Source organism: Argentina silus (assembly GCF_951799395.1).
Source record: "Argentina silus genome assembly, chromosome: 2".
NCBI classification, from domain to species: Eukaryota; Metazoa; Chordata; class Actinopteri; order Argentiniformes; family Argentinidae; genus Argentina; species Argentina silus.
Window position 1 is genome coordinate 26,004,948 of NC_139656.1, and position 12,500 is coordinate 26,017,447.

Sequence of the window (12,500 nt, forward strand, 5' to 3'; positions counted from 1 at the left end):
GTTTCACTTACTTTAGGAGAATGTACTTATTGTAAGTTGCTCTGGATAAGAGGGTCTGCTGAACGACGAAAAATGTCAATGTAAACTGTACCTCTATTAAAGCTAGTTAAGCCTACCTTGTTGCTGGAGTTTATCTCATCCCACGGCACACATTAGTAACAGTATCAAATATAAACAGAGCACTGTATTAGGCGTTAGCCAAACTGTTGGAGTTGTTAGGATTAGAGTTATGTTTAGTTTTAACACTCTACTGGCAGCTATTGAGCAATACCCGCTCTTGTAGTACGTTGTACTTGACTTGATTGGTTTCCATCAACCCCATCTCCAAAATCAACTGTAGGGGAATATACATGTAGATGGTGAAGTTGTAAGAGGTTGAAATACTGGCAAATGCAGTAATTGCCAATAATGATCTTATTTGTAAAATAATGTATATGCCTACAATAAACATAACTGGAACAACTGGACGCTTTGCATGTATAAAACTGCAGTACATTTCCTTCATACAAATAAACATTTTTGAAAAGCTCTCTCTTATACACAGCGGTTTTCTTCTCTCGCTCCTGCTGTTTGTGTTGACTTTCAGCATTCAACCTCAAGGCGGTGGACAGTTTGTTTACTGTGTGGGCTTTCATAAGCGGATGCTCCTCGATAAAAAAAGAAGATTGCCTTGAGGACAGACAATGTTGTTTTTGCAATTCAGCGAGACGGTCTTGAGAGTAGACATGCGAGATACACGGCTAACAGAAAAACAGCTCTGGTCTCCTCAATCATAAACACAATGTACAACACAGCTTTCTTAGTGGTTGGAATGGGAGAAGACTCTTACTTATGTAGGAGGGCAGTGAAACGAGTGGACGCTCTTGTTCTACAATATATTTGATTAAAGTTGCTGTTTTCACAGGCGTGATGTCATATCCCTAAGTCTACCTTTAATGTGGTGTATGTGTTTACCTTTAGAGTACTTCCACACAATGGTTGGGACAGGGTAGCCTTCTGCAGAGCAATTGAGGATCACAGCCTTCCCGTAGATGCCGTCCTGGTCCTTAGGCTGCACCACAAACTTGGGAGGGACTGCATGAGGAAGAAAATAAGACAAATGGTTATGGGCTGCTCAGGATTCAGTATCATCAGATCATTCTCAGACCGCCCCCTACACTTTTAGAATTTCTTTTTAAATGTATTGTCCCTGTAGAGGCATTCTTTGAAGAAACCAGTAGAAACCTTTTGGGTTCCATGTAGACCTTTCTGGCTTCCATTTAGAACCCTGAGGAAACGGTTCAAAAAAGAACCCATAAGGGTTCAACATGGACCCTAAAAGAGTTCAACATGGACCCCAAAAGAGTTCAACATGAAACCTGAAAAGGGTGTCCCTACAGAGACAAATGAAATAGGCGGGTGCTAACTAGAACAAAGAGTGTACCTCCTCTTCCCACCAACACACCCATCCCCTCCTTCCTCTTACCGCCTCCCCTCTCCCCCCTCTCCCCCCCCCCCCCACTCCACACACCCCCTCACCCCTGACGATGAGCTGACTCTGGTGCTCCACAGCGGCCGCCTGGTTGCGGGCGATGCAGGTGTAGTTGCCGTTGTGTTGCAGAGACAGGTTGGAGATGCGTAGCGAGCTGGTGAAGTCGATATTGTCGATGGTGACGCCCAGGCTGGCGGGGATGGGCCGCCCGTCCTTCTGCCAGGTGATGAAGACGGGCTGGTCGCCCGACATCACCACGCACGGGATGAACACCCGCTGGCCAATGGAGAAGCGAGGGAACTCAAAGGGGTGGATGGCAGGGGGCACTGTGGGAGAGGCGGGTAATAAAGGGTAAGGGCATTTCTCATCCTTTCTCTTTCAATGAAGCTAGCCTTGTTCTATGTGTACATTATGGTTTCTATGTCTGTTTTTGAAGTCCTTCTGTTTCTACCAGGGCCATCAAGGACAATTGCAGGTAGTGATTCCTATACAATACAGGTACATGGCAATACATTAAAAAAAAGGAGGATTTCATTCCATGTGTGTGCAGGTAAAGATGGCAGGTTTACACACAGTATAATACCAGGTAGAGCCACCTCAGAAACAGTTCTCTGGTAAATCAACAGTCATCACCTCATCAATACCGAGGCTTTGCATTGTGCAAAGCAGGTATGGGAGAAAAATTCATTACATTTCCACATGCTGAGAGGCTGTATTTGCACTCAAATAACACTCATTTCCTAACAGCACACTCGTGGCTGCTCTCTCTCTCTCTGTCTCTCTCTTGGTCTCTCTTGTTCTCTCTCTCTCTCTCTCTCTCTCTCTCTCTCTCTGGGGACACTGTAGCCGTCGTGAGAAACAGATGCTTTGGAGAATTAATGATTTAAAATAACATTGGAATAAGCGGCACTTCAGCGCTTATTTAATTCACAACAAAGTAGGCATAATGGGCTCCTGGGGATTCCCCTCGGCAGCGGCGGAATGCTAAGCAGCCGAGAGGCAAATTAGCCGAGCGGAATGGCGGCGAGGCTTTGTCTAGGCTGCGTGATTTCCCCCTCGCACACTCGTTAGCGCGCCACAGACCCGCGAGAGGGGGATTCGCCCGTCCGGCTGACGCTTCAAATTATGCAGCGTCATTGAGGAAACTGAGCCATCTGAGGTTATCATCTACTCCTGGCACAGCCAACAGTGGATATTCAGATCAGCTGGAGATAAGCTGGGTAGAAGGTCATGTTTCGGTATCAGTGACAGAAGGGTGTTTGTGTATCATGGGATATGCAATCTGATCAATACTTTGGTTTGTTACCCATTTGCTTGTAATAGCAATTGTACTAAGCCTATATGTTTTAATGGTATTTTGCTATCACCATGACCCCCGTAGTGGAAGGAAAAGGTCAGGTATCTGGGATTCATGAATGGCAGTCAATGAAAAATCTCTTGACCATCAGATGAGACGTTTTTTGACAATTGTGCCAGTGTGTGCCAAAGCTTACTAGCGGTCGGCTAGTGCTCAAACCCTGGTGCTTCGAGCCTCGTGAACAAGGCCATTTAAAAAAATAAAATAACTGTGCTTTCTAGCCCCACCCCGTAGCATTACGTGTTTACATTCTGCAGCTGTAAGGTGGGGAACTCAGAGACACCACAAGCAAACATTTCGAATGCTTTGGGTTCCCAACAAGTTCTGGTAACTTGCAGTTTATGGCAATTGTATTTGTAAACTACTATTCAAATCAATTTGAGTGTCTAGTTACAGCGAGCTAACTTGGATTATGCTTGGTTCGCTAGCCAACTAAAGCAGTTTGTTGATAAGAATATCCCGCCCTCGCTCTAAACCGCGCCCCTTAGCCCTGTTTGGCCTCATAAGGACCAGAAGGGTAGAGAAGGCTAAGAGCCAGAGTTTAAAGCACCGAATAGGCCCGGGGTAAGCCCTGTTGAGGTCTGGGAGTGACTGTGGAGAAGCAATTGGCCTTGGCAGGCACTGGCACGCACGGTGTAAGCCCTGCTGTGGAAAGCTGGCTACTGTGATAGAATGACTCTGTGGTTGAGACCTGCTAAGTGGATGGACCTTGCTTAGATTTCTCTTTGTAATCTAACTCTCAAAATGACAAAGTAGTATCAACAGTAGAATTTGTTCAGGGACAATTTATTTCATCTTTCACTGGGGACAATATCTTTCATTGAGCTGTTCCAATTTGTCACTGTGACAGAGATACATACGGACCTGAGGCATTTAAGTAATTCAAAGCTTATCCTCAAGGCAGCAATGCATGTGCCCCCACACTATAGACAGTTAGCAACAGATTTACACACTTTTTACTTTAAATGTTTGGAATCCTCATATGATCGTTCAGAGAGAAGTTGATATGCATTCTGGTTCTAAAGTATTGTGAATATCATGGGTCTGTATCAACACATGGTGTGAGGGGGCCCTACTGTATGTCATCCTCTTGGCGCTGGGGGATGAAACTATACAAGAGAGCAAAACAAGTCTTCCTCAGGTCCCTAAGTATGTTCATACAGCCATGTGTGGACTGAGTATGACAGAGTTAGCCCTGGGTGGTTGAGTGTGTGTAGTGTACTGTTGAGTATGACAGTTAGCCCTGGGTGGTTGAGTGTGTGTAGTGTACTGTTGAGTATGACAGTTAGCCCTGGGTGGTTGAGTGTGTGTAGTGTACTGTTGAGTATGACAGTTAGCCCTGGGTGGTAGTGTAGTGGTAGTGTACTGTTGAGTATGACAGTTAGCCCTGGGTGGTAGTGTAGTGGTAGTGTACTGTTGTAGCCTACCTTTTACACTGACATGCACACTCTGGGTGGTGGAGAGCTGGGGCTGGAGCAGCACGTTACAGGTGTACTCTCCCTCGTCTACGTCCTTCTGCACGTCGTACAGCTTCAGGGTGCCGTTGTTCTCGAACGCCCGCTGGCGGTGGTTGTAGGGGAGCAGGTTGGAGTCCTTGTACCACTTGATGGAGTAGTATGGGTAGCCAATGACGCGGCAGTGGATGTACATGTCCCGCCCAGCGATGGCCGTGAGGTTTTTCATTGGTCGTATGCTGGCAGGCCCTTAAAGGACACAGAAGAGATGTACCTCTCTTAAAATGATTTTGAGGTTGGGAAAATGTGGAAATTAAGAAGTGTGAGATGTTTGAGTGTGTTTTGAAAACCATGACTACGGATGTCTTGACTCACTCCGAAAGACGAGACAAACATTTATTGACAATGGAAAGGAAAACGAAGAAAATACTCTTCGGAACGCTTGATATCATTTATCCACATCCTGGCCTTGCTGTCTGCCTGACTAAGATATCAAAAATGTCCAATAGATGAGTCCATTCTCCAACAAACAACTCTCTTTTTGACTTGGATAAGGAAAATAGATGAAAGATCATCAAAAACCAACATATTCTGCTACACATTTTCTCATGATGCAATACAGAATGAGCATCTTCCATTCCATTCCAATTCCTAGCCGAAAGTATAGTACTGTACCAGACTGTGTACCCTCCTACTTGAGTGAGGTGAATATTACCCTGCTCTACCACCTCCTAGACACCAGCCACGGCTGCCTTTGACAAGCATTAGAGCGCAATGTTCCCACTCTCATACTCACACAAGCCTATTATCAAAACCATTACTCATGCTTCGTGCTCTCACACTTGTGGTAAAAACCGACACAATAACCCATACAGCTCCATAACACAGGCCCTATCAGGAGGAGTCAGTGACTAGAGGCTCTTTAACATACAGTAGAAGACAGTTTAACTAGAGTCTGTGTGGTATACACCTCTAGTGCACAGAGGCCTCCACGTCGCCGCTCTCCTTAGTGCGATTAAGGAGCCGACCATGCGAGAAACAGTCATTACATTGTCTCCACCAACGGCACCTGTAGAGATTTATCTTCAACGCTCGGCTGCATCCCAACAGCCATGGGATGCTCATCGCGGCCTCCGCTCCGTTCCGCGCTAGCTAGGTTAACCGCGCTGGGGAGAGATTTCTTTAGCATCCCCCCTTATTTAGCCCCATGCTACAATGGTTTCATACAGCATGCTAGAATGAGCACCCAAATCCAAATGGATTACAATCAGTTAGCCTACACAGAACATATCCTTCTAGCTTCGTCGCACCAGGTGATGGATTTGCATCGAGTAGCGAGGGGGGGGGGGGAGAGCGTGGGGGGGGGGGGGGGGATCTTAAGAGCACTGCAGTCTCACTACGTTGGCGTAACAACGACTGTCCAACCTGCCACCTCCCCCGAGTCTAGATAGCTCCTCAGTCATATGCTAGTGCTACTGTAAATCAACTTAATGGCATCCCAATATAAAGCCATCAGCGGGTGTTAGGTAAGGAGCAGGGGCATTAGAGAAGTTACCGCTGACATCAGTGAGTGATGAGCGTCATAAGAGCCCGACAATCTGCCATGTTCTGAATAGGAAATTAAAGCAAAAAAGAAAAAAGGGGGGGAAATATGGGCGCAAGGCAGCCGCTAGATGACAGAGAGAGACCCAGATCAACACAGACAGGGAGACAATTGGAAGGACAGACCTCTGGAACAAACAGGGAGACGCATATGAATACATTTAAATGCCCAGAGAGACACACACACACACACGCACACACACACACACACACACACACACACACACACACACACACACACACATACACATACACACATGCATGCACACACACGTAGACACGTACACACACACACACATACACATACACACATGCATGCATACACACACACACACACACACACACACACACACACACACACACACACACACACACACACACACAGTCCAGTGGTGGTACTGCTGTGCATTGTAGGGATATTGGTATATGAAACACAATCACTGTATTAAAAAGATCATTTCAAAGTGTGTTTCATTGCGTCAGAATATTTATGCTTTTGAGGGTATGATGTCAATCAATGTCTATACTTGAATGATAGATAGGATATTATTACCACTGCAGAAGGGAGACATGGAGTCCTTACTGTAGTGAGTACATACATGTACCAATAGAAATGGGAGGGAGGGTACAGACATTACAGAAACAGATGAAGGCATATGAAAACTAAACAAGAGGGAAAGAAAAGAACTAATGTCACACACACACACACACACACACAGACACACACACACACACACACACACACACAGACACACACACACACGTACACACGTACACACACACACGTACGCACGCACGCACACACAAGACACAAAACCATAGTCGACCCTGTAGTCAACGACCTATGTTAATCAGACACCCTCTCAAAGTCGGGTATCACTAAATAGCATGCATGAGCCTCCCTCAATACAACAGTAACAACAACAACAACAACAGTAACAACAACAATAACAACAACAACAACAACAAATGACTTCAGAAATGTGTGTATGTGATTTTGTTTTTGGAGGAGCTGATCTGACAAGCACCTCTTACGTTTATTCGCGCCTGGTAGGAGACCGCCCCGGCCGAATTGTTGCAGATGCAGCGGTAGACGCCCCCGTCCGGCACCTGGGTCTGGCTGATGTTCAGGTGGCTGACCACGTGACCCTCCTGGTTGGTGTAGTGGGAGATGCGATGGCGCGAGTCCCTGATGACCGCGTCGTCGTCCAGCGTCCAGATGACCCGGGGCTCCGGCGTGCCCTTGACCGAGCACGCCAGCGACACAAACTCGTTGACGTTGAACACCTTTTCGCTGAAGGAGGAGAGGATCTTGGGAGTGCCGTCTGCGTGGGGAGAGAGAGAGAGAGAGAGAGAGAGAAGAGAGAGAGAGAGAGAGAGAGAGAGAGAGAGAGAGAGAGAGAGAGAGATGTTTTAAGCTGTGTGTGGAACTGGTGGAGTTATGACAATAATATGAATAACATTCACATCACACATATTCATACTGAGATATTAGATATTAGATATTAGATATTACACGTGAGCCACTAACAGCACAGTGTGGAGGGAATCTTTGGAATGGTTCCTGTTCCTTCTGCCACCTCTTTCTCCTCCTCCTCCTCCTCCTCCTCCTCCTCCACACCATTATAGATTATCAATACTCTCTTTACACTGGTCCAGGGGAGACAGTTGCTGCAGCAACCAAGCTCAGGCAATGCAAGCTATGTGAGCCTCGCTCAGATAATCTAATAATAGGGGCCGTGCAAAGAGGACTCTACTGCAGGTCTCATTAGCATGCACACATGCACATGCATACACACACACACACACACACGCACACACACACATGCACACACACACACACACGTACACACACAGTCACTGTCACTGTCACTGTCACTGTGTTACTGTCACTGACCTTCCAGGATGACCTGCACAAAGTCTTGGGCGGACATCTTGCCGTGCCTGGCGAAGCACTGGTAGGCTCCGCCATCGCTCTTGGCCATGCCCGCCATGACCAGGTTCTCCCTGTTGTTCCCCGTCATGCGGACGCTGTTGCCGGGGTAGATGATCTCTCCGTTGCGGTACCAGGAGAGCTCATACTCCTCCGAGCCGCTCACGCTGCAGGACAGGGACACCTGGCTACCCACGCTGCCCTTCACCTTGCGAGGACTCACCACCACCTTCAGGGGCTCTGGGGGGGAGGGGGGGGGAGAGATGGCAGAGGGGTTAGAGTTCATTGATAGGCTATTTTCACAAGACCCCCCCCCCTCACACACACACACACACACACACACACACACACACAATTGCATAATCCAACACAGACATTTTGTGTCTGTTCTCTTTTTTTCTTTAAGTCAAATGTAGACAAAATCCATTGTCGGATGAAGTCACTTAGCAGGTCTCTTCAAATGTGCTATGATAACAACATCCTAGACATCCAATACACACCTACATGGTCTCTGCCCACGACCACCAAGAGGCCACTGAGCTATCCATAAGGCTTACACCATCAGCCATTTAGATTGATGCACTTTACTGTAGTGGGGTTGATGTTAATGTAAATGGAAATACAGCATGTGTTCACTATGTATTTTGTAATAATGTGCTGTTACAGTATGTGTTTTTTTTTTTTTTTTTTCTCTGCTACCGCAAACAAAGTTCCTCAGGGAAAAAATAAAGTCAATCTATTCGATTATACAGCACAGAATGAGACGTATCCAGTCCAGTGTTCTGTATAATACACACACCCACCCACACACCCACCCACACACACACACACACACACACACACACACACACACACACACACACACACACACACATACAGACTGGCAGACTGACCTTTCACCTGCAGCGTGCCCACCACCTCCGCGTTGCCGTAGCTGTTCCACACCTCACACACATAGCTGCCCGTGTCGCCAGGCTGGGCCCTCTCGATCAGCAGGCCTGTCACACTCTGTCGGAAGCGCGTGTCGGGCTCCAGCGGACGGTTGTCCTTCAGCCAGCGGTATTTGGGCGCCGGGTGACCTTGCGCCTTGCATGGCAGCTCCACCCGGTGCGACGCCATCACCTCGCGACGCTCAAACCCATCCAGGATGGCCGGCGCTGAGTTGGTGGGGTCTAAAGGGGGAGCGGTATGGCACAAGATCAGACGGACAGTACTTCTGGCACCCAAACTATACAGGTTCTGCACTATTCTCCCAGTCAGACAGGTTGTCTCCACACCAATGACATAGGATGGCCGAGTGGCCGAGCGGTCTAAGGCGCTGCGTTCAGGTCGCGGTCTCCTCTGGAGGCGTCGGTTTGAATCCCTCTTCTGACGGTCTTTAAGCTTCTGCCTGTCTCCAGAGGACATGCTTAATACCTTACTTTGTCGCCTTTGTAGTTTTGCGATCCTCTGTGGCTCAGTTGGTAGAGCATAGCGCTAACAACACTTTGGTTGTGGGTTTGATTCCTGCTGGGACCATATATACTGAAACATTTATGCACTCACTTTGGATAAAAGTGTTGGCTAAATGGCATATATGATTATATTATATATGCTTCCGGTCAACCGTCTACTCAACACATGGCTTCCCGTGTCCTATCAACGGAACGGGAGGGACGTGCACGAGAAGGAATCGTTATTTCTCTGAGCTTCCTGCTCTGATTCCTCTATTTCATTCTGAAACCCATCTACCCAAACTCTGATCAAAACTGATTGGTTGGAAGAGGTGTCTGTCTGTCGCCGGAAGGTTTTTTTTTGTTCTCCCTTTCTCTAACTTCTCAAAAAAGCTTGATTGATTTTTTTTTTTTTCCAGACACCCCACATTACAGTTTCTGGAATACGGACAGCTGAGACTGAGACTAGTTCTTTACCTGACACGAAGAGGCGTGCGCTGTTACTCTGCCTGGTCTCCCCCGTGTAGCGGTGTCGCGTCATACACCTGTAGTTATACAACCCATCCTCGTTCTGGACGTCCAGGATGTACAAGGCTCCCGTAGTCGTGATGAGAAACCGGGGGGCTATAAAAAAACAATCAAACAGAGACACGTCACATGGTTACACACGGCAACACAGAGTCTGTTACCACTAACAACAGCTGTACACTTGGTATTCTTTCACAACAGACTGTATCAATAAAACATAAACAACTCTATGCACAAGACACAGTTAAACAAACACATAACGAACCGGCTGCCAGCATCGGTGACGTCGAATCAAATCATCAAGGTACATGTACCTTTGCAAATATTTGCATCTCCAGTGAGGTTTATCTACCTACAGTACAAGACGACAGTCACTAAACATCTGCTGCGGCCCATTTAGCTCAAGGCTTCTCTAAGGGAATGTGACAAGGCTGTGGGTTGTAGCGGGCTAACACAGCTCGTTATCATGGAGCTCATCGCTCTGCTCTCTCCCTCTTTCTCTCTCTAGGGGGAACTCTCTCTCTCTCTCTCTCTCTCTCTCTCTCTCTCTCTATCTCTCAGACTAAAGCAGAGAGACCGGGGGATCACACAGTGCTTTGATAAGGCTTTGCCGTGCAGGTCGGGATGTGCTAATATCATGCTAATTCGTGGGAAAGCTGGGAAGTGGGGGGACGGGGAGGGGGGGGACGGGGAGGGGGGACGGGGGTCGTCAACATTTATGAGGAGTAATGTCTGCCTGGGCTGTCTCTGGGAGGATATTCCCAAGCCAGAGATGATGGAGGATGCTATTTGGGATGGGGGTAAGGTGGGTCTGTTGTGTGCGATGGTGGAACAAGCCTTGGTGTTGTACTGCATGTATCCTAGCTGGGCAGGGATATGGCAACACAAACCTCAGCGGCCATTGTCCTGTATTGTACGTCCCCATTTGTCCTTCCATCGACAATGTATGTCATCAGTATTGATACATTTACACTCCTTTTTTACTGCCAGTGTATTTGATATTGATAGAATATGATGCATACTGTGTTGGGCCCTTTGTGCTGTATGCAACGATAATCCGTAGAAGCTGTGTTCACGTCCCTGATGTTTAATTAAAGAATATTGATTCAACCTTGTGGTGTTTTTAAATTGGATTGAAAAGAGGAGAGTTGAGATGAAGAAAGAGAGAAAACCGACAGAGAGAGAGAGAGAGAGAGAGAGAGAGAGAGAGAGAGAGAGAGGGAGGATGCAGCTACAGTATTGTAAGGGGAACGTTGACCTAGTTAGAAATAAGAGACCATGGATTTGATATCCTGGAGGGGTTTTCAGCTTGTGGTCTAGATGCAGTTGTGTGTGACAGGCAACCACTGGTAAAATGAGGGGGAAAGGAGAGTGTGCAAGCATTCTTGTGTGTGTGAAAGTGTGTGTGTGTGTGTGTGTGTGTGTGTGTGTGCGTGCGTGCATGTGGGTGCATGTGTGTGTGTGTGTGTGTGTGCGTGTGTGTGCGTGTGTGTGCGTGAATGTGTGTGTGTGTGCGTGAATGTGTGTGTGTGTGCGTGCCTGCATAGCCAAAACAAACAGAATCGTATTGCTGTTGTTTTTTAGACCAATTCAATTGGTTAGATTCAGATCTAACATTTTACAAGATATGAAACCCTTCAAGCCTTCTCCCGCATTGCTTTTACGACATCAAGCCACAGCTTCATGTGAGACAGACATTCAGGTTGCAAAAAGAATCAATTTTCAAGCGATTACAGAAAACAGATCTCAAAGGAGAGGAAGTGGTCTGTGTCTCTTTATTTTTCCGTTTTTTCCTTCTTCCTTTACCCTGAACCTTGCCTGGCTCCCCGCGAGGCGTCCAAAGTTGACAACATTTTGTTCCACAGGCTTATGAATGAGAGGCGCTTTCATTAAAACAGACTGCCTGTCATCCGTGACAAAAGGAGAAAGCGGGGAGTGTGTGTGTGTGTGTGTACGCGCATGCGCTTCAAAAACATGTTAAAACAGCACCAGCGCTAGGAGACAGTGACAGACAGACAGACACACACACACACACACACACACACACACACACACACACACACACACACACACACACATACACGCACACACACACACACAGCTCTAGATTGTTGTTGTTTATTGAATGCCTCTCTTCCTCTTTGAAGGGCTGTAATCAGATTCCTGTCGCAGACTGAAAATGGGATTTCTCTTATTAACCATTACAGATCATGTTTAATCTCCGGCCCCCCCCCCCAAAAAAAAAAAACACAGTGAAGGTAAAGTGATGCCAATGGTTGCCAGCAAAGCAAGTACCCTCTCGTTTTTTAGTAATAGAAATCTGTCCAACACTGTACCTCATACTGTACCTCCCCCCCCCCCCCCCCCCCCCCCTCTCGCCTCCCCTCCCCCGGTCCCCCCATCCCTCATGAATAATCCAGTCAGCACAGGCCTTGGCATCTCTGACCTCCACTAAGTATCCCACAGTGCACAGGGGCACTGCTCTGCCTCTGCTCTGAGATGGAATCTGGGGCCACGCCTTGAATGGGGGTGGGGTGGGGGGGGGGGGTTACTGCCTCATGTGCTGGTCTCTCTTTCTCTCTCTTCCCGCCCCCTCTCTCTCTCTTTCACTCACCATGTTCACTGTCAAGAAGCTCTGTGTGTCTGAGAAAAGAAATGTCCTTGCAGGTGTAAGAGCTTTTGTGTGTGTATACGGTATGCATGTGTCAATGCAGATATCTGT

At 47.4% G+C, this 12,500-nt stretch overlaps 1 protein-coding gene across 2 annotated transcripts in view; it reads right to left on the minus strand.

Annotated features, from left to right (window-relative positions):
• Positions 1-12,500, minus strand: part of dscama (Down syndrome cell adhesion molecule a) — a gene marked incomplete at both ends in the record, with an annotated part of 87,212 nt that overhangs the window by 27,444 nt on the left and 47,268 nt on the right. For both annotated transcript variants that reach the window (XM_083687042.1, XM_083687043.1), the window contains 7 exons: positions 955-1,074; positions 1,519-1,797; positions 4,256-4,531; positions 6,913-7,209; positions 7,782-8,057; positions 8,711-8,989; positions 9,728-9,874. In XM_083687042.1, the coding sequence (XP_083543168.1) occupies positions 955-1,074; positions 1,519-1,797; positions 4,256-4,531; positions 6,913-7,209; positions 7,782-8,057; positions 8,711-8,989; positions 9,728-9,874 (1,674 nt within the window). The remainder of the gene's footprint in view (positions 1-954; positions 1,075-1,518; positions 1,798-4,255; positions 4,532-6,912; positions 7,210-7,781; positions 8,058-8,710; positions 8,990-9,727; positions 9,875-12,500) is intronic.